This window comes from Neofelis nebulosa, chromosome 4 (assembly GCF_028018385.1).
Source record: "Neofelis nebulosa isolate mNeoNeb1 chromosome 4, mNeoNeb1.pri, whole genome shotgun sequence".
Taxonomy (NCBI): Eukaryota; Metazoa; Chordata; class Mammalia; order Carnivora; family Felidae; genus Neofelis; species Neofelis nebulosa.
The window spans coordinates 16023369-16046780 of record NC_080785.1 but is presented as its reverse complement, the minus strand read 5'-3'; the positions used below and the strand labels follow the sequence as shown (position 1 = coordinate 16046780).

The window sequence follows — 23412 nt, the reverse complement described above, 5'->3', positions numbered from 1 at the left end:
ATAGCAGCACTCTCAACAATAGCCAAATTATGGAAAGAGCCTAAATGTCCATCAACTGACGAATGGATAAAGAAGATGTGGTTTATATACACAATGGAATACTATGTGGCAATGAGAAAGAATGAAATATGGCTCTTTGTAGCAACGTGGATGGAACTGGAGAGTGTTATGCTATGTGAAATAAGCCATACAGAGAAAGACAGATACCATATGTTTTCACTCTTATGTGGATCCTGAGAAACTTAACAGAAACCCATGGGGGAGGGGAAGGAAAAAAAAAAAAAAAAGAGGTTAGAGAGGGAGGGAGCCAAAGGCATAAGAGACTCTTAAAAACTGAGAACAAACTGAGGGTTGATGTGCGGTGGGAAGGAGGAGAGGGTGGGTGATGGGTATTGAGGAGGGCACCTTTTAGGATGAGCACTGGGTGTTGTATGGAAACCAATTTGACAATAAATTTCATATATTGGAAAAAAAAAATGTTTCCTGGTCCCAGGCGCCTGGGTGTCTCAATTGGTTGAGCTTCTGACTTCGCCTCAGGGGCATGATCTCCTTGCTTGTGAGTTCGAGCCCCACATAGGGCTCTGTACTGACAGCTCAGAGCCTGGAGCCTGCTTCAGATTCTGTGTGTGTCTCTCTGCCCCTACCCCGCTCACACTCTGTCTCTGTCTCAAAAATAAACATTAAAAATATATATATTTAAAATGTTTCCTGGTCAAAAATCTAAACATGAATGAATAAATGAATAAACTAGGAGATAATATAGATAATAAATTTAATCAACAGATTAAATTAACAAATTATAGTACACTTGCACAGGGGAATATGTTCAGCAATTGAGAAAATGCAGTAATCTATAGATGATGTTATATGGAAAAAAACCATAGAATTTTTGTAGGGTATTATCTCATTTTTCTGGTTGTGTGGGGGGTGGGGGGTGGGGAGGGGTTTTTTAAAAAAATAAACCCTGGAAAGATATACATCGTCCATAACTATGATTATTCTGGAGGAGGGAATTTGGCAGAGGGCACAGGGAGAGATGGATGGACGTGAGGGGTAGGTAGGTGGTAAAGATGACATTCACAGGTTTCTTTATACAGTGTTTTCAGTGAGGAATACAAATTAGATTTTTCAAAATTGGAATGCCTGTCACACTATCACTCTGTATAATGTAGTCCATATATTGTTGTATTTGGGGATATTTTCCCCCTTGTATAGTCCTGAGATACCTCAGTTGCTTTCCTTTTCCCCTATATTTTATTACAAAAATTTTCAAACACAACAGCTTCAAGAGTTGTGTTGGGGACTAATTGTTCCATTTGCCTTCTCACTTACTAATCATATAGCCATTTATTCTTCCATATATCAGTCAAGTCTTATTTTTTCATAGGCTTTGAAGTAAATTGTGGAGAGCAGCATGGTTCATCTCTTCTCATTCCTAGTATTTTGGTATTATCTTAGTTAGTGTGTTTATCTCAGCCTTTAACATAAATGATAAGAGTTTCCTCAGTTGTTTATGTTTAATTACCTATTCGTATATAAGAAATGAGTGTTAAAAAAAAATCCCGCAAGCCTGGGTCTAGAGCTAATGTTTGATGTTTGAGGTTTCACTCTAGTTTTAAGGCTATGAGGCAGATTTATTGGGAGAATTCTTAGTATCACAATCTTTAAGTTGTACTTCTTAGACTGGTCCAGTTCCCAAAGCGTCTTTCTGTCGTCTGCCTAAAATTCAGGGCCTGGCTGCACCTTGAAGCCAGCTTGGGTAAGCAGATTGGTGGGGGCCAGTGGCAGAGTTGGGGGTGGGGGAGGGAAGCTCAGCATTCAGTGTCAGTGTGGCTTCATAATCTTCATTTTCAGGGCAGTACATCTCTGCCTTCAGGTGAACCTGGTGCCCTTCAATCCAAAAACACAGTTTTCTCTATTTTAGAGAATAAACTTCCAGCCTTCATCTGTGGAAATGCAGGAAGTCTGTATTATCTTGGGGTAACTACAGTAAAGTGGGAAAGGAACATGAGCCTCAGTGCTTCTCAAACAAACTCTCAGCAGATCATCCTGTTTTAAGCCCCAGCTTTACCTCTCATGCTTTTAATTTCCAAGCTCTTAGGGGTTCTGCAATATGTGCAAACTGTTATTTAGTTTCAAGTGTCTCAGGTGGGGACAGAAGAAAATATATCTTTTTAGCCCTCCATCTTTACCTTGAAGTTGCTATGTGCTTATGTTCCCGCCCACCCCCTATGTGTTAGCTTTTCAGGATTGGATGTTGTGGTTTTCTGATACATGCCAACTGTTTTCTGGTTAGATAGATATAGGTATAGGTATAGGTATAGGTATAGGTATAGGTATAGGTATAGGTATAGGTATAGGTATAGGTATAGATCTAGAGATATATATCTGCTTTTTATTTTTTATTTTTGGACAGGATTAATGAAAATTATACATACCTGTCCCTCCTTGCTTTCCATTCAAATTATAGTTGAATTCAGATAGCAGAATGTGTCTTCTACTTTGTTTTGTAACAAAGGAACAGAGATTTTAGGACATGTTATGCTTTGGCCTGCTAATAGACCCCCTTCCTCCTTTGTTGCTACTACAGTGGCAGATCAGCAGCGGGCAGGCTGCCCCATCAACTGCCAGCAGCACATCCTCTACTCCTTCTAGTCCTACCATTACGAGTGCAGCAGGATATGATGCAAAGGCTTTCGGCTCACCTATGATTGATTTGAGCTCACCAGTGGGAGGCTCTTATAATCTTCCTTCTCTTCCAGATGTAAGTATACATAACATTTATACTAAGAATGTTTCGAAAATTTCAAGTGAATTTACCTGGTAAAAGGCTTGAGTTAGTCAGATGATAGGTTGTGTGTTGGGTTTTAGAAATTATTTTTCTTCTTTAGAAATAAAACAGCAGAAAAATAAAAAGATAAGCCCTTAAACGTATATAGAGGACATCTTTCATGGCACTGATGTTAAACATGTTATAAATTAATGATTATAGTGATGGACTCTGGAATCTGAGCTGGGAAAGCTGGGAAGTAAGGACCTGGGAAAGAGGTACTGGAAAGGTGAATGTTGGAATGTGCTGTATTAGAATAAGGATACGGCGGGCTGGGGAGGCTGGGATTTAAAACATCAGAAGAGATAGAGACAAGTTTAACAAAGGAAATGAAAACATTTTCTCCCAGATTATACTGGCCAGTGCAAGATTAGCTCTGGTTTATTTTATATTTAAATTAAATACATTTACTCACTAACTTTACCAATATGACTTTCTAAAAAATCTTTTCTAAAGGCAGAAAGTAAAATATCCTATAGATAGATCTCCATATAAGTTGATACTTGTTTTACCTTTCCTTATCCTACAAGGTTATAGAATTGTGACACAAACATTAAAACTTTTAAGAAACATCTGGTCAGATGGTAAAATAAATTTTTTATTTTCATTATTTAGTTGGTTTTTCAGGTTACTGAGATCAATTATTTAGTTGCATCATTAACCTTACCAGAGTTATTTCATTTTTTTAAATAATTGCATATACTTTAAATGGGTAAAGGACATGTATTTTTCATTCGTAGGTAATATATGGGAAAACTAATTTTGTCTCATTCCTATAATTTTACTTTAGCTTTTAGGATTAACTCACAGTGTAAATAACTTTCCTTACGTTAAGATTCAATAGATCCACTCACATTCCAGTACATTTTACACTCTGAAAAGTATTGGCCAAGGTATTGCCAAAAGGTTATTAAACATAAATGACCCTGTGTACTTTCCCCCTCCCCTGAAGAGGACCCACAGAAAGCACAAATCGTCCTTCTGGCCTTTTCTCTGCAGTCCTCAGATACAGGTGAACCTTTGTCTACCAGCCTTGCTCAACTGAAATTCTTCAGCTGAACCATAGAATAAAGAAGCTGATTTGAGTGACCGTTTTCTCAGTCCCCCCAAAGATGGTTCATAAGTAGCACCATTCTAGATGGAGAAGGAAAAGTAGATTCATCATAAACAATCTGTGCCCTAGGACAGTAGGAATTACGTCTCTTATAGAATCCTAGTTCAGAAAGGCTGGAACTATGTTAGAGAATTGAACTTGATTTTAATCACAAAGACATTTTCGAGAAATAAATGGTCTATTTAAGCATGAAAAGTATTTGCATCTAAAGAATTAAAGTCTTTCCATAAAGAAGATGTGGTTTATATATACCATGGAATACTACTTGGCACTTAACAGAAGACCATGGGAGAAGGGAGGGAGAAAATAGAAACAGAGGGGGATGGAGGCAAACCACAAGAGACTCTTAAATACAGAGAACAAACTGAGGGTGGACAGGGGTTACGGCATGGGAGGGAAAATGGGTGATGGGCATTGAGGAGAGCACTGGTTGGGATGAGCACTGGGTGTTGTATATAAGCCAATTTGACAATAAATTACATTAAAAATAAAATAAAGAATTAACGTCTTATTTAGTAGAAGTGTAGCATTATTTTAGCTGAGTGATCAGTTGGAAAAGAAGTGTTACCTGTATACCTGTTACATTAAAGCAAGAATCTTTAAAGGACCCATTTTCCCCTACGAAATAATAGTAATGTACTTAGGTGAGATTAGTGTTCTAGAAATATGCTATGTGTGGGCTTATTTCATCTACGTAGTGCATACCAGAGGCGAGTTCTCAGCAGTGTGAATCAGTGACCACCCTTTCAGAGGATACTACACAAGGTCCTTCCTGTGTAAGGCCAGATTTTCTTCATATTCTTCAACCAGAACCACACATCACAATGTGCTTATGTTCTTATGCACATAAAAGAATCCTTTTGGCTCTTAATTAAGCCAGACACTAAAGAAACTTGCAAAAATGTAAAACTGCGCTATTTTTTTTGGGGGGGGGGGGTACTTTTTGTTATTTTTAAATAAGTTATATATTTTTTTGTTTGAGTTTTTAAGGGTGTGAATGATACATGATACTCCTTTCTCTTTCCTCATAGCTTCTGAAATAGTATGTCTTCAGTATATTTACTAAGATGGACCATTAAGATGAATAAAAGCTTTTTTCAAGATTGTTTATAGGGAAAATATACATCAGAACTTCTTAAATATGATATTTATATACTTCATTACTTGATAGGAATTAAACTATTAAAGTTTTCTTTTAAATTTAAAGTAGCTTTTAACTTGCAAAGTCGGGATTTGGTGAAATAATTTCGTTTCTTATAAGATTGACTGTTCAAGTACTATTATGCTGGACAATATTGTGAGGAAAGATACCAGTATAGATCATGGCCAGCCAAGACCGCCCTCAAACAGAACCGTCCAGTCACCAAACTCATCCGTGCCATCTCCAGGCCTTGCAGGTAAAGTGAGCTTCCTTTGACTTTGGGGTGTTTTCCCTATTTTTTTTTTTTTTTTTTTTTTTTTACTAGTAATTACCCTCATCCCTCACCTCTGCCCTCCACCCTTTTCTCGGATGATTAAAATGAGTCTGAGTTTTGGGCACTGTTTAAATTTAGTCTACTTTCAAGGTGGGAAGCAAAGTTTAAACCTCTGTACCTTTTTAATTTCAACAAAACTTGTAGGCATTAGAGCATTCCTAGGAGGAAATTAGTATTATACTTACTCTTTTTGATAAGTTTTCCTGTGATATGGTATCTTTTTGGATGTAAGTTGCCTAGGGTCAAAATTTATCAGTGTCAGTCTCTCCTTTGGTGGGGTGTGTGTGTGTGTGCGTGTAATTGATGTTTAAGAATTTTTAACATACCTACTCATTTCCTTTAAGAGAGAAGCACTCTCCCTAATCCTGTTCACCTAATACTACCTAATACTACTCACAGAGGTTGGCAAAATAGGTGCCTTAGAACAAAATATGGAGAGAGGAGAATTTCTGAAGGTTCACCAGTCACACAAACATAAGACAGTTACACAGTTTAAAAGGAGATGCTTATTTAAAACACATACAAACAAAATGGAAGAACACTGTTGACAAATATGGCATAGAAACTGTTTAATTATATAACAAGTTTGTATAAATGATTAAGGAAAATACTCAGAATTGCCAAAGGACTTGACTAGATAATTCCCTAAAGAGGAAATACAAATAGCCAGTAACCTGGGGGGTTTCAATGTCACTAGTAGTCATTATAAATATCAAAATAAGATATAATTTCTAACTGTTAAATTAGCAAAGACTTAAATAGTGAAAATACTCATTGCTAAGAATGTGATAAGAGAAGTACTCTGATACATAGCTGGCCGGAGTATAACTTGACGGAACATTTCTGGATACCATTTTGGCAATATTGCTAAGACTAACATTTACGCATAACTGAATGTATGCTAGGCATTGGACAAAGTATCTTAATGCGTTGCCTAGTAGAATAGTTGTTTCGGTGTCTCCATTGATTGGTCTCTGTGTGGCTTTCTGTCTTGGACCGCTTTTACATCAGCACCTACTGCTTTTCGTTGTCGTCTGTAGCTTTCACTAGTACTAGCGTCCTCACTGAGATTTTGCCCTGCTTTACATTTGACTCTTTTTGGAGACTTTTTTTTTTTTTTTAAGGTTTGTTTTGTTTGTTTTTGTTTTTTGTTTTTTGTTTTTGAGAGAGAGGGGGAGAGAGAGAGAACAAGTGGAGGAGGGGCAGAGAGGGGGACAGAGGATCCAAAGTGGGCTCCGTGCTGACAGTAGAAAATCCTATGTGGGGCTCCAACTCATGAACCATGAGATCATGACCTGAGCCAAAGTCAGATGCTTAACCACCTGAGCCACCCAGGCGGCCCTGGAGACATTTTTGATCGTCACACCCCTGGGTGGGAAATGTGGAGAGATACTACTGGCATCTAATAACTAGTAGAGGCCAGAGATGCTGCTAAATATCCACAGTGCACGGAGATCCCCTGCAAAGAATTATCTGGCCCAAAATGCCAGGAGTACTGAGGTTTAATTCCGCTAGTCTAACCAGGTTAGACTTGGCTGGGAGTCCAACAACTGGTTATTGTTGTATATAATTCCATTTTGTTCCAGTACTAAGTGAGCATATTCAGTAGGAAATGACACACATAATCATTAACTCATGTTATGAACGTGAATGATTTCCTCTTCTCCAGGACCTGTTACTATGACTAGTGTTCACCCACCAATACGTTCACCTAGTGCCTCCAGTGTTGGGAGCCGAGGAAGGTAAACTGACTTAACCTTATCCTCTAGTGTATAAAATCTCTGATTAGATTTATCTTGCCAGGGCTCAACATGCTCTTGGTACTCAATACATCTTGAACGACTTCCTTTAACTTTTAAATTAAAATTTCAATGATTGTTATAATTTAACAAACTAATTAATGGGTTAAGTAAATAAAGTATAATTGTGTCTTTAGAGATACAAAAATTGGGGGGGGATGATATGTTTGTCTTGAGCCTAATAGCAAGGAAGAAATTGAAACAAAGTAGGTATAACAGACTGCACTATATAGGATATGTACAAATATAAACTTAGGGGGAAAAGAAACAATAACTTTATACTAACTTCAATGTTCTCTGACTTTTTTAATGCCCAAACATTAGGTCTGCTTTAAAATAAATAAATTCATAGTTGTTGAAATTCTCTCCCAGCTTACTGCTTTGCTCATCTATTTATGCTTACAGATTTCTCCTAGTGAACCCAGTTCTTATTTGCTAATCATATGGAAGATACATTCTCTCAAGAGAAAAATGTTGCCTTTAATCCCATGAGAACATTGTGGGTATCCATAAAGGGTTTTTGTCCCAGTACATTTTTTAAAATAGCCAAACACCAACAGTTTATATCTCTAGTTAATTGTCTTCACACTTTGTGACAGTAAATCGTTAATGTGGGCCCAGAGTGCTCTTTGTCACTGACTAGAGAAGGAAGTGGGAAAGATAGTCCTAAGATATTAAAATCTGACTGCCCAATTGAAGAGCCTCAGAGTATTCAAGTCTGTTTTCTTATGATTCGGGTTTTATTTAAATCTTTTCAAATATCTTTCCAGAAGTATAGTGCGACTAATGACATAGGTTAATATGTAAAAGGTTTTTTATACAGGAAGCTGTGTGCAGGCATCTGTGTGCAGGCAGCGGTTGCATCTCACTGTCATTTATCATGGATTGTGATAATGGAACATAGTGACCGTTGCTGTGAAGTTATACAGAATTACTTCTAAAAGCTATCGCTATGCTTTGTTTTGAGACACTTAAGGTAGCATTCTTTGATGTTTTTGTTTTTTCTCTCTCTCTGTCTTACAGCTCTGGCTCTTCCAGCAAACCAGCAGGAGCTGATTCCACACACAAAGTCCCGGTGGTCATGTTGGAACCAATCCGAATAAAACAGGAAAACAGTGGACCGCCTGAAAATTATGATTTTCCTGTGGTCATAGTGAAACAAGAATCCGACGAAGAATCTAGGCCTCAAAATGTAATTATATCAATTTGGGGGATAGGATGAAAGAAACTTGTAACTAGCAGATAGGAGGTTAAAAATGTTATGTTGAGGGGCGCCTGGGTGGTTCAGTCACTTAAGCGTCTGACCCTTGGTTTTGGCTCACTCATAATCTCATGGTTCGTGGGATTGAGCCCCATGTTGGGCTCTGTGCTGAGCCTGGCGACTGGTTGGGATTCTCTGTCTCTGCCCCTCCCCCACTCATGCTCTCTCAAAATAAATAAATCAACTTTAAAAAAATGTTATGTTTAAAAACAGGGAAATAGTAAACTTAAAGGTTGAAAAGTTTGAGGACCTCTCAGTAAATTAAAAGAAAAAGATGGATGGAAAATAGGGAGAAGAGTTCGAAAAATCAGGGCCATTTGGGGTTGGGCATTTGAGTAAAACACATGGAAGGTAATTGGCAAAAAAAAAAAAAAAAAAAAAAAAGGAAATTTACTGTAACTGAAAAGCATGCACATCTGAATTGAAAGGGCCCAAATAACAGAACATTAAATGGAACCAGGACTCATATTATCATCAATTTCAGGATACCAGGATTCTAGAAGCTTCTAGATGGAAAAAACACCTTATGCAAAGGATCAGACATAATGGCAGTGAGTCCTCAAAATGGATGTTTGAATCTGAAACAAAAGAGAAATACCAAAATTGTGAGCAAAAGTATTTCATAGCCAGAACTCTACACCCAGGCAGATTCTCAATCATGCATAAAGATTAAAGATTTTTAGACATAAATGCAAGGTTTGAGAAATTTTAATTCTCATGTACTCATTCTCCAGAAGATAATTGAAAGTATGCTTCATCAAAAATGGAATGAACCAAGAAGGGAGGCATAAGATCCCAGAAGAGAGACAAAGAGTACTTCCCAGTACAACAGCTCCCCTGGTGCATCCTGTAGCAGGGAGGATGGGAGACTCCGTAGGGATATATGTAAGAGCAAAAAAAAAAAATGTTCGGCAGTATTGGGAAGCATTTTATAACCCTACTGGAGGCTGTGAGAATGACTTAGAGATATAGTATTTAGAAAAGTAAGCAGATGAAAGAAAAGGGTGGGAGAGGGAGAGAGAGGAAAGAAGGAAGGAAGGAAGAATTGAATCACAGTAAAAACAAAAAGACAAAAAAAGGAAGTGTAGTCATAGTACATTCTGTGGTTATGTGATGAACAATATTTATACTTACAGTGGTATAAACAAACACCTGTATTATACAAATTTAACTAAAAACTAGATATAATCAGGATATAACCTGAACATGAATTTAACCAGAAATTGATTTTTCAGGACACTTAACCAGTGCAGCAATGATACTGACCAATTGGAATAGATGTTGGCCATAAAGTTATACTGGTACCAAATAAATACATACATACATACATACTTACTTCATAAAGCGTTAAGAAAGTGGCATGAGTGGTGTGTATGTGTGTAAGGAGTGGGTAGAGAGGCAGGAAGGAAAAATCTAATCTTCCATCATAAAGAATATACATACCCACATTTAAGACTGAAAATATGTTTAAAATTGAAAATCTGAGAAATTACAATACAAGCAAATTATTTAAAAATAAATAGCAAAAGAAAAGCTAAATAATTTAAAAATAATTGCCTCTGAGGAATGAGATTATGTAATGATGCTTTTAACTAAATTTGCATTTATTACTTTAAATATTAAAAGTTTAAAGGAAATCATAGATTTTGTTATTAAAAATTTTACCATCCCAGGCCCCAACATAAAATTTAGATTCATCTTAAAGTTATTAATAGCTCTTGCAGAAGTGAAATTAATTATAAGAATTAAAGCACAGTACTTTTCTATGAATGAAAAACCAACAGTAGACATATTTTGAGTCTGGATATAATTTTTTAAATATTTATTTATTTTGAGAGAGAGAGAAAGAGCAGGGGAGGGGCAGAAAGAGAGGGAGAGAGAAAATCCCAAGCAGGATCAGCACTGTTAGCCCAGAGCCCAACGTGGGGCTTGATCTCATGAACTAAACCTTGAGTCTGACACTTAACCAACCGAGCTGCTCAGGCACCCCTGCTGATCTTCTATTTTGATGATAGTTTTTGGTAGAGATTCAGGTCCTCTTTACCTTTGGGGACTCTATTAGAGTAAACCTCTTCTGTTCTCATACATATTCACAGGCTCTTTTGAAGTAACCAGGTGCCTATGAGAGAGCAGTCTACTGTCCCGAATTGCAGCAGTGCTAATGAAGAATGCCAATTTTGAGAAATAAACACATACTCTTAACTTCTTTCCATTGCAGACCAACTATCCAAGGAGCATACTCACCTCCCTGCTCTTAAATAGTAGTCAGAGCTCTACCTCTGAGGAGTCTGTGCTAAGGTCAGATGCTCCTGATAGCACAGGAGATCAACCTGGACTTCACCAGGAAAATTCCTCCAATGGAAAGTCGGAGTGGCCGGATGCCTCCCAGAAGTCACCTGTTCATGTTGGAGAGACCAGGAAAGAGGACGACCCCAATGAGGACTGGTGTGCAGTTTGTCAGAATGGAGGGGAGCTCCTGTGCTGTGAGAAGTGTCCCAAAGTGTTTCATCTTTCTTGTCATGTGCCCACCTTGGCAAATTTTCCAAGGTAAGATGGTACTTACTTCCCTTTCCCACATTCTTTCACTAGAAATAATAATTGATGCTCGTTGTAACTTTGTAAAAAACTTCAGTGAAAACCCACTTCACACAAATGGATTCTTCAGCATAGGGGCTTTGATACTCTGCTTCCCATTTCGTGTGCTTCTCTCAAAAATCTACTCTGTAAAGAAGAAGGGAAAAAAACCGGTCCTTTGAATTACTACAGATGGTTACCCTAGAAAACGGTGATCCTTACGCATAGCAATGGCCACAGTTACTGCATGTTTTTGCCAAGCATTGAGCTGTATCATTTATAAATATCTCAAGTACCTTTTCCAACCAACTCTGAGATGCTGCTCCTGCTGATGATGATGGGGAAGAGCGGCCACTGCGTTGATCTCTTTAGTTCTTGGAACACTGTACTTTTTAAAATTTAATTCCACATTTAAAGTTGAAAGAATGGGGGCGCCTGGGTGGCTCAGTCGGTTAAGCATCCCACTTCGGCTCAGGTCATGCATGATCTCACAGTTCGTGGGTTCGAGTCCCTCATTGGGCTCTGTGCTGACAGCTCAGAGCCTGGAGCCTGCTTCAGAGTCTGTGTCTCCCTCTCTCTCTGCTCCTCCCCTGGTCACTCACTCTCTCTTGCTCTCTTTCGCTCTCGCTTGCTCTCTCGTTGTCTCTGTCTCTCTCTCTCTCAAAAGTAAACATTAAAAAAATTTTTTTAAATAATAAAGTTGCAAGAATAGTACCAAGAACATTTCTTTTCCATGAATCATTTTGAGGAAAATAACAGTTGTGCCTCACATCAGCCATAAATTAATGAGTGTGTTTATTTTTTTAAGTGTTTCTTTCATGTAAGTGTTTCATACCTCCTTGCCTAACATTTACCACTTAGGCCCTTGTATTATATTTCTGCTCTTAAGCTCTCTCAGCATGGTGCTGTGTACATAGTAGATATGCAGTAAATTCTCAGTGATAAAAATTCATGCCAAATAAATAAATCTGTATCATAGATGGTATGGAGGATGTGGGAAAGTGAGATGGTGATGGGAGAAATGATGCATTAGGAATTCAGAAATTCCTGGGGCTCCCGGGTGGCTCAGTCAGTTAAGCATCTGACTCTTGATTTTGGCTCAGGTCATGACCTCATAGTTCCTGAGTTCAAGCCCTGCATCAGGCTCTGCATTGATAGCACAAAGCTTGCTTGGTATTTTCTCCCTCTCTCTCTGTCCCTCCCCTGCTTGCTCTCTATCTCTCTCAAAATAAATAAAAATAAACTTTAAAAAAAAAGAAAAGGAATTCAGAAATACTCTATCCCCCAACAGTGGAGAGTGGATTTGTACTTTCTGCCGGGACTTATCTAAACCAGAAGTTGAATATGATTGTGATGCTCCCAGTCACAACTCAGAGAAAAAGAAAAGTGAAGGCCTTGTTAAATTAACACCAATAGATAAAAGGGTAAGTTTTTTTAAACATTTCTAACCTAGACTGTTAGCTAAACAGTTTTTTTGTTTAGATGGCTTATTGTAATGCAGGTGTGCCTTTCGTCAAAGAAGTATATATTCAAAATTTTATGCTGACCTCTTTTTTCTTTAGTTTTTTCACAAGAGCGTAAGAATCTTAAGTGATACAACCTATGACTTTTCCTGGTTAAAATGAAAAAAAAAATCACAGTACTGTCTATACATTTTTTTAGAAGCTTAAAAGACTGTACTTGAACAAGGTAAAACATGTATCCTCTATGTGGTCCAGAGTTTTAAATTTAGTGTACCTTCAGTAAATTTGTTTTGTTTTATTTTTACTATAGATAAGTTTTCTTCCTAATGTGTTGAGAATTGGCACCACAGACGGGTTTTCGTATTCTTTCTGGAAATAATTCCATTCTTTTACCCAGTGGTACTGGGTTTATAACTCAAAGCCACCTAATATAGTTAACTGTAATTAACATTAAAAGCTACTACATCAACACTTCTTTAGTGCTAAAGAAGTTCCTTTGCTAAATTATTAAGTAAAACAATCAATATGAAAGTTACTGTGCAAGAAGGGGCCCAAACGCACACTACCAGCACGACACTGTGTTTACTGGGATAAACCCCTACGCAGGGAAAACTAGCCGATGGGACCTTCTGCATTCAGACAGGCAGCCTTGGGACTGGACACACCATAGGAAAGGTTCCACCTCTGGATCTATTACATACATATGCTCTTCTTGTTGATTATTAATTATAATCCAATATACAGTGTTGTATGTAAGCAATGAATCATGGGAATCTACCCCCAAAACCAAGAACATACCGTACACACTATATGTTAGCCAATTTGACAACAAATTGTATTAAAAAAAAATAAGTAAATAAATAATATAAAATAAAATGTAAAATAATTATAATAATTCAATATACAATTTGGAGAGTTAAGTGGAAACTTATTTTTAAAGAGGTTCAAATAGGTTGCTCATGACACTTGTTGTTCCTATAATTGTAAGAATGACTCTCCTATATCACATACACCCCAAACTATTAAACAGTATATGGTTCAGTAAATGACTGAAGAGATGAAAATTCTATCAATGTTTTTCCTGTATTTATCTGGCTTTAATTTTTATTCTAGTATTTTGAAACCCATGACGTTGTTAAAAATAAGTTGTGATTTCATTATTTTATTACATTTTTTAATTTTATTTTTTTGCTTAGAAGTGTGAACGCCTACTTTTATTTCTTTATTGCCATGAAATGAGCCTGGCTTTTCAAGATCCAGTTCCTCTAACTGTAAGTATTAATATCATTTTGTGCATTTTTACACAGTAGGGTGATTTTTTTTTTGAAACTTGATTTATGAGAATGTATAGTCAGTTTCCTATATCTGATGCATATCTTATAGTTTTATTAATACAAACAGAATGCTTTGATCTTGAATACACTTTAATGTTCACAAACTGGTCCAAAACTTGTATTCATTTCTCATATATTCTCGTCTCATACATCTTACCTACTATTCTCTGGAATGATTTTTTTTTTTAAGATTTTATTTTTTTAAAGTAATCTCTACACCCAACATGGGGCTCGAACTTATCACCCTGAGATCAAGAGTTGCATGTTCTCCCAACTGACCCAGCCAGGCACCCCTCCGGACTGATTTCTGTTGTTTCTCAAGAGGCTTAGTCCTAGATCCTAAGCTGTTGGGAAAAAACTGTTCATTTGAGATAAAGACCCCCCAAATTCTTTGTACATATTTTGATTTATACAGACCCAGATTGCAAGTACTAAGTAGACTTTAACAAGACAGGAAGGGATATGTGCATGCGTGGGTGTGGGTGTGTGTACTATTGCTTGTAAAAGGTTCCTGCTTGTAGAATTAATTTAGGACAGGTAGAATTTAGTCATTTTTATTACAGCATCTCATTTATTTTGAAAGGTGCCTGATTATTATAGAATAATTAAAAATCCAATGGACTTGTCAACCATCAAGAAGAGACTACAAGAAGATTATTCCATGTATACAAAGCCAGAAGATTTTGTAGCTGATTTTAGATTGATCTTTCAAAACTGTGCCGAATTCAATGAGGTAAGAGGAAAAAACAAAAAACAATAGCAATGCGAAAGTAATATTAAATCAAACACTTCATCAACAAAAGAGATGAGTATCTACCAATGATAGTATAAATTTCTGAAAGTTCAAGTTTGTCAGAGAATGAAAGGTAATTAGGAAAACTTTATCCACATTACTATCCAAGGTTTATTATATGGTAAGTGGAAATGCAAATTATAGCTGACAACTTGAAAACAATTTAGAAAATAAGTAGTTACCACTCCCTTATAGAATAATCCAGATGAGTCTAAGCCTTTTATTTACTTCTTATCTGACCTTCTCTAGACTTTGTCTAGCCCCAGGCTATTATTTTACTTCACATCATTGATGATGCATAAATACTTTTACAAAACTTGAGTTAAAAGGGAACAAAAATGTGAGAAATTTACTTATTTTATTGACTGTTGACTGTTAAAATATTGATGTTTGTTTTTAATTCATGTTTTTATTTTTATCCAACAGCCTGATTCAGAAGTAGCCAATGCTGGTATAAAACTTGAAAGCTATTTTGAAGAACTTCTAAAGAACCTTTATCCAGAAAAAAAGTTTCCTAAACTAGAATTCAGGAATGAATCAGAAGATAATAAATTTAGTGATGACTCAGATGATGACTTTGTACAGCCCCGGAAGAAACGCCTCAAAAGCATAGAGGAACGCCAGTTGCTTAAATAAAGCAACACCATTGGCGTGTGCTGGTTTTTAGATTTTTTTGTTTTTGTTTTTAAAAAACATTTTGTCAGTAATTTTAACATCATTACAAAATGAGTTTGTGACCACTCTGATCTGTAAGTTTTTGATGTTTACTAGATTTTGATTTCCCTAATAAACCATTTCTTTTAATCTTCTTATTAAGGAAGAAAGAAAAAGAAGGAAAGGAATGAAAGTGAGGGAGCAAGGAAGGAAAGAAGAAAGAAGCATCAACAACAAAAAGACGTTCTTCCCACTTCTTGGATTTCAAAACTATAATTTGGAGTGATAGCAACTATAGAAAGGAAATAGACTATGTATGAACTCTTAAGTGGAAATTTAATGTGGTTTGGATGTGTGCGTTAATCCATTTTTAGAAAATACCACTATCCATTAATTATGGCCCAACCATGAATTAGTACTTACGAACAGTACTCCATGAACATGAGTGGTAATAAGAGTTCTATCCTAGGATGCTGACTGGTGCAACGAAAAAGTAGATTAGATGCTATTAAGAAGGCACCTAACAGTATATAATGTAAGATGGCAACTGTATTAAAGAAAAAGCAGGAAAACAAATGTTTGATTTTTGTTTTGTTTTTTTTTTCTTGTCTGTAGAAGTGTTTGGTATAGCAGGTGTTCAAAGCCATTTTTCGTACATTTCTAAATATAACTTCTTCCACTGAGGAAGTAAGTGTACACATGTTTGGTTTGCTGTGTGTCTCTGTGTAGTTTGTTGTTTGCTTTTTAACTGTGCAGGTGATCCTTTTATAACAAGACTCGTTGTTAGCAGTACGGCTGTTAGTGGAACTACCCTGGACATGAAATACCGCAGTGTGCGCCATATTTGATGTGAGGCTTTTTCAACGTATACCCTATTGAGCATTAAATAGAAGTTCCGCCGAAAGGGACTAGTTTGGTGGTTTTCATCTTTATAATTTGGAATAAAATGTGTTGTGGAATTTAGGAGCGGGCAGTTCGAGGGAACTATAAGGAAAATGTAATGTTTTCTGAAGCTTGTATTTCCTATTTTTAAAAAGTCAGAACCTCAAATTGAATCTTATGTCTGACTTCATTCTGAATTTCATTTTCATTCTCCTGATAGAGATACAGAAGACTAATCTTCTGAGAGCAAGCATATTCCTAATGGGCCAGACCTGACTAGTTGAACTGATAATCCATTTATTCCTTTTGCTTGTTCAGCGTCAAAGAAGGAAACTAAATTAAGATAGACTGGCAAATGGCACAATATTTCTCTTCTAACCTTTGACAAAATATTTACACATGAATTTTTTCAAAGTAACCTTTATAAAACATTAATTGAGGAAATCTTTCTCTTTGGGCTGACAGAATAAAAATATAGCTGAACTGAAAGAATCTTAGGCTGTGAATGGTATCATCTCCCACGGATTGGACCTAGAGGACTTGCTTTTTCCACAAGGCAATACTTCTTAAAATGGACAATTTGAAAATATTCTGTGGCTAATTCATTGGGTTTTCACGTGTTGCTAAAGATAAAATATGAGAAAATAATTTAGTTACATTAGCTTCTCAAGATAGGTCTTGTCCATAATATGTCACTTACAAAGTCTTAATCACTTCTCCAAATGTGTGTTTCAGAATAGTTGTTGTATTGTTGTGAAAATGCATTTGACATTTATTCTCTAAAGGCTGAACAAATTTTGATAACAGTGCATATACCTTTTAATTGTCTGTTTTTTTGCTGTGTTTTTTTTTGTTTTTTTGTTTTTTTGTTTTTCTCCAGCATTTTTAGCACAGCAACTCCGGAGGTTTTGCAAATAAGTTTATTGTTGGCACTTAGAATACTGTTCTTGACTGTTTGTTCTTCCATACTTGTTTCCTGAGGTAAAACAGAGCAATACAGACAAATTTTGAGGAGGATCACAAAGAGAAGTAGCTCTTAAGGGAAAAAATATATATAATTTCTTAAATTCTAGCATCTGAGCTAGAATTTCTACTAATGTGCCCAAAACTTGCACTGTTACATTCAGTCATATTAATCTTTTAAAAACAGTATTCACCTTTACCATGTTTTTTGCTGATTGAAAGGCAATTAAGAACCATCTTTCCTGTAGTCATACATAATATAAATTACATTAAAACTAGGTGTTTGTCTCTCCAAACAGCCTTTTTGTAATGCTCTTTACGATTAAAGTTCTGTGACCTTAAATTAACAAGTGCCTGTGTGCCCAGGTGGATCCCAGCAAAATAGTCCTGAAATTCTAATAGAAGTAAGGTATAAGGTGAGCCTAAATAACTGTGCTCATTTAGAGAGCCATCTCCCAAAAGTTCAGTGTGATTCAAGCAGCCTTGACCTAAACTTAAAACACTACAGTGTTTACCTCTGATCAAAAACTCCAGGTGATTTCCCTCTGAATTTAGAACCAGTGCCCAGTGTCTTAGCTACAAGACCCTCTAATGTGATCACATGACCACACCTTTGGCCAAGGCTTGTGAATGAACAAATCTTGTGGGAGCTGGGATTTACCGAAGTCCGGCTCATCAAGAGCTTTCCCATGCATCAAGCATCTGATCTTTTTGGCACAAGGCAATTCTAACATATATAGAATACATTTGTACATGAGCATGAGGCAATGCAGTTATTTTGCCCTTTGAATTAACAGGCCTCACTTGTCCTTTCTGGATGGAGGGGTAGGATGCTGGATGTGCTAAAAGGAAAATGTCCTCTTCCCTTGGTAGTTTCACTTGCTTTTCCAAGCTAAAGAATAGGCACCATGTTTTACACCTACCCCATAATATAAATGCAGTATAATTTAGCAATGCTTTCAGGAAGATTCGCTCCACAATCAAAAGGGTGAGTTCAGCTGATTGCTCCACTTATGAATTTGCATTTCAAATTCCTATGTTGTGACAGTGCTTAACTTGTAAATTTGGGTTCCATGGACAGACTAGTTAGACACTGAAAGGAAGAATTCCTCCTTTGGTGAAACCTGATCCATAAATTAACGTGAATCCCTAAAGTTGCTACCTATGAGCAAAATGTTTTTAGATGTAAATAGAAGATGTGCTTATTTTCTGTTATGAATGAGAGAAATTGAGTGATCTGATTGGTATTATTATGGACATGACAATGAGTTCAACCATCTAGTTTCTTACAGAGGTCCTCCTTTTAAATAACATGTACATAGTTTTTAAAATATTTTATAACCTCATGTAAATTAACAATTGATATCTTTTTACATATATTTCCCTTTCCTCTTGGGTGTGTATTTAGTAAGTCATAATTCACATGGTGGTAGTTCATGTTCTTGAGTGAGAAAAATGCTAGCCAATCAGACCACTGATTTCTTTCCTCACAAAAGATTTGCTTTCTGTGAAGCACATCTGAGGCAATAGTCTTTGTTGTTGTTTGGTCTTCGTTTTTTTTTTTAATTTGGGGCGGGAGGCATCTGGTGCTTTGATTTTTTAATAAAAATTAGCTTCGATGGATTTTTACTGTGAATGTTTTACCACAAAGAATTTTAATAGAAAAATTACTATGTCATTCAGTAGAATTTTACCTAGTTTGAGTCTCGCTTCATTACTACCTTTGTGTGTTCCTCTATAAAACTGATACATGTAGGGGCGCCTGGGTGGCTTGGTCGGTTAAGCGTCCGACTTTGGCTCAGGTCATGATCTCACGGTCCGTGAGTTCGAGCCCCGCGTCGGGCTCTGTGCTGACAACTCAGAGCCTGGAGCCTGTTTCAGATTCTGTGTCTCCCTCTCTCTCTGCCCCTCCCCTGTTCATGCTCTGTCTCTCTCTGTCTCAAAAATAAATAAACGTTAAAAAAAAAATTAAAAAAAAAAACTGATACATGTAGGGATGAGCCACTAGTCTATAAATAATAGGACAACTTTTTAAAAAATTCTGACACATGCATTTCACCAGCCTTAAAAAAGCAAAAAGTAATTTTACAAACAGGAAGGGTATGGGAACTTTAATCACTGATTCTCACTCCCCTCAAAGTAGGAAAACCAAAGATGCCATGAAAAATTCTTATCTAAAGCCTGTTGGAAGAGGAAGGGAAGACAGAGTGGGGACTTTGATGGGTCACTTTGAAAGTTTACCTAGGTTAATTTCACCTGTAAACAAGTTTTGAGTCTCTAAAATTACAACTGTTTTTAAAACTCACTATTGGATATTAAATAGAACTTACTTTTTGGTAGGGGTAGAGGAATAAACTTCTATCTGATTCTTGAGTTTTTAAGTAGAATAATTAAGTCCTAATTTGAGTCCTAAAAAAAAAGCCCTTACCTAAAAATTACAAGTTAAACATTCTGTAAAATTGTCTTTCCCATATTTTCAAATGTGATGTAGAAAAAAGGCAACTTTAATGTACTCTGCCATTTATCAGGATACTGGAGTGAATTCCTTACCCATGCTCTCTAGTGCCTTTTAAACCTAAGACAAGTGAGCCAGAAAATCCAGTCAGGAATCTTTCCATTATTTATTTATTTTTTTTAATCTTTATTTATTTTTGAGAGAGACAGAGTGTGAGCAGGGGAGGAGCAGAGAGAGAGAGGGAGACACAGAATCCGAAGTAGGCTCCAGGCCCTGAGCTGTCAGCACAGAGCCCAATGTGGGGCTCGAACTCACCGTGAGACCATGACCTGAGGTGAATTCAGACGCTCAACCAACTGAGTCACCCAGGTGCCCCAGGAATCTTTCCATTACTGATGATTAAAGCACAGCTATTGTTTATGGGGAGGGAATAGAATATACAGATCAATCAGGGTTAAGCGCTTCTCACCCTCGGAATGGGAATGTGTGGACCTGAGACGTGGCATTTTTCCAAAGAAAATCAAGTGTTCTTAAAGAGCAAAGAGGAAGAATGGCAACAAGAAGCGGCACCATGTTTTGACAATAATGCTGGTTCTCTAATCAATTGATTATAGGGATTTATTGATGAGGAGGGTGTATGTTAAGAAAGCCCAACGTACAGAAAGTCTAAAGGTTTTGGCATTCATGTTACGGAATGATTTTTTGCCATTGTAGACTGTGCTTAAAGAGACTCAAATCACATTCTCTTCTATATGTAAAACTATTAGGTTCAGGAACCTGGCTGGCTTAGTCCGTGGAGCATGCAGCAGACTCTTGATCTCGAGGCTGTGAGTTTGAGCCCCATGTTGGGTGTTGAGATTACTTAAAATCTTTAAAAAACAACAACAACAACTATTAGGTTCAAACAAATTCAACCCCTATCGTATCGCATCAAGTAAAATATTCTTTGTACAGAGATTGCAGTTACGTGACTGATTACCTTTTAGCGAGTTGTGAAACCAAAAAACTCGTTACAGGTAAGTGACTTGATACTTGATGACTTCCATTTCTACTAATGACTAATACTAGTAAGGAGGGTAAGCAGTACACGAGTTTATGAAGGATTTCTCAAATTTTGTATTCAATTAAAATCCTGTTAATAAAATTTGCTGTTGACTAATTTAGTGTCTTCTAGGAAGCCTGGGTACTAGACAGTGTGGGCAGCATTGTAATGTTCCTGAAGCTTTGATACCTCCAGGGGTACTGAGAGTTCCTGAAATTCTTGGGAAGGTGCTTGATCATCAGCTGTGTCATAGTTGACTGTGGTTGTGAACCACTACTGTCCTTTGGTGTTAATTATAAATTGCTGCTAACATCAGCTTCAGGACTTTCAGTTGTGATTGGTGGTAGGTTTTTGAGCTAACCTTACACGTGTAGCCTAGATGTCTTTACATCAAAAATATTTGGGCCTAAAATTTTTGATAACTAGATGAAGGTGGGCTTGCAAACTTTTAAAAATGATTAAAGAAAGCAATTTAGGTGGTTCAAACAAACACTTTATGAAGTGGGCAGTCTCCATTCTCAAGGGTCAAGAGAACTACAAAATGAGGTGGAAGGCAGAAGCTTTCATAGGATAAAGAATAAGGGACAAGGAAGGTAAGTGTAGAGTCCAGAATTGGCTTGGCATTTGGGGATTGGTTGACTGAGTATATTGTGTTTCTGGCCAAGTGGGACATTTACAGGGACATGGAAGTTATTTAAGTTTTGGTTTGCTGCTGTGGCACCCTGGGCAGAGTGGTTCCATCTTGGACCTAGAAATTTCTTTCAGTAGTCCTCCTACCCCACTTTTGATCATCCTCTTGACCAAGAAGTTTGATGAAAAATATTTGATCAAAAATAATGTGACTCAGTTATCATTGGCTCTTGAGCTCTCAGTGTAGTATTCACAAAAGATGTCTGGCACATCTTCTTGGGGCTGGTTATGTACTTCCATTCTCTTTTGTTTTCCAGTTGGACAGATGATCTGCTAGCTAGTCAGTGGTTGCCCACATGCATTTAAAACTTCTGAGAGAATGCAGCATATTAGGGAGACACATTCTTAGCATCAAAATAATGCCTGTGGTTTGGAGAATGCTCCTGGGTCAGGGTTCCTATTGATGTGGGGTGGTGAGCAAACGGTCCAGAAAGAATTCTTGAGACGTTTTTGGTGAAAAAAGGTGCTTTGTTATGGCACAGGGACAGGACACGTGGGCACAAAAGGCTGCTCTTTTGCTGTATGAAGCTGGGGTTATACGCTTTGTGCTCAAGGGGGAGGGGACATGCAGGGAGTATTACATCATAAATGTCTCTGATTTTCTACTTGTAAAACCGCTTTCACAAGATTTTTCTGGTGTTTATCATCCCGCTCAGTATTAACTATGGGTGAGATGTGCAGGCAGACATAAGACCCTTTAAGAAGGTAGCAACCAGTACATATTTGATCCTTCTCAAAACCATGCAGCAGGCTATCAGTCAGTCTTCTGCACTAATGGTGAACATTCTTCTGCTTCTATCCCTCATCACTATGTCTCAACCCAAATAGAAATCAAAAAAATGCTTTCTGGGGTGCCTGGGTGGCGCAGTCAGTTGAGCATCTGACTTCGGCTCAGGTCATGATCTCATGGTTCGTGAGTTCGAGCCCCATGTCGGGCTCTGTGCTGACGGCTCAGAGCCTGGAGCCTGCTTTGGATTCTGTGCCCTCTCTCTCTCTGTTCCTCCCCTGCTCACATTTTGTCTCCCTCTCTCTAAAAAATAAATAAAAATTTTAAAAAAATGCTTTCTGCTCAAGTCGTGATTGAACCCCACATTGGGCTCTGCTCACAGCGCACAGCTTGCTTGGGATTCTCTCTCTTCTCTCTGCCCCATCCCTGCTTGCATGCATGCTCTCTCTCAAAATTAAAAAATATATATGAAAAAGAAATTCTCAGAGAGGGATATTTCTTTAAGCCAGTTGGCCTGCTTATGTAGTTCACGTAATTGTTTGTTTCTCCAGAAGTGTTTATCCAGTACACTTTATTCAGAGAAACTGGGGCATTGGACATCAGGGAGAAGTTTGTGACAAGTATAAAAAACTACAGAATATCCAGCAGCATAGGAGATCCAGTAGTCAAGTTGATAGGAGGTTTGATTATCATCCTTTGTAATGACCTGAGATATGTGTGTAATAGTATCTTCTTTGCAGGCCAGGGCAAAGCATAAGGTGAACAAAAGAATCATAAAGACCTTCATGGTATAGCAATTAGGACAATGATGGAGAGAGGGAAGGAGGAATCATTCTTGCTGTGTTGTCATGGGAGGAAATACCTGATCTCGCTGTCTGCTTCTCTTCCTAGTCAATTTGATTTTGAGTCTCCAGTGTTTACATAGGGCCAGATGCCAGATGGAAGCTTCCATATTTGGGAACAGATATGTACCCAGGGTTTAACACCTTAAAATTTGGTGGCAGTGTCTGTGGTCAAGAGTACTTGGTAGGGCCCTTTCTGTGAATCTCACTTTTGCAAAAATACCAGAGTGAAACCACAACACTCTGTTAATGATGGAAGACTTGAAAATGCCCATGGTTAAAGATGTAATGATTATTCATTATAATGGAATTGATCAGCAAATGGTATTTCTGTGATAGAAGAGTTTAATAACTGGAATTGTGACTAATAACATACCAGTACATATCAGATTTTCAGGAATTTAATGTAATTTCTGGAACATTTACATTGACAACATATACAGAGAGCCTAAGAAGTTTAAACATGACTTGACAGTGCTTTCTCTGTAATTTAACATGTTTCTTTAGAAGGTAT

At 37.2% G+C, this 23412-nt stretch overlaps 1 protein-coding gene across 2 annotated transcripts in view; it reads left to right on the top strand.

The window, feature by feature from the left end:
* Positions 1-16201, top strand: part of TRIM24 (tripartite motif containing 24) — a 129298-nt gene extending 113097 nt beyond the window's left edge. For both annotated transcript variants that reach the window (XM_058724147.1, XM_058724146.1), the window contains exons 11-19: positions 2591-2764; positions 5206-5341; positions 7089-7161; positions 8242-8410; positions 10698-11026; positions 12345-12477; positions 13713-13787; positions 14434-14583; positions 15070-16201. In XM_058724147.1, the coding sequence (XP_058580130.1) occupies positions 2591-2764; positions 5206-5341; positions 7089-7161; positions 8242-8410; positions 10698-11026; positions 12345-12477; positions 13713-13787; positions 14434-14583; positions 15070-15279 (1449 nt within the window). In that variant the 3' untranslated portion in view covers positions 15280-16201. The remainder of the gene's footprint in view (positions 1-2590; positions 2765-5205; positions 5342-7088; positions 7162-8241; positions 8411-10697; positions 11027-12344; positions 12478-13712; positions 13788-14433; positions 14584-15069) is intronic.
* Positions 16202-23412: the final 7211 nt, after the last annotated feature.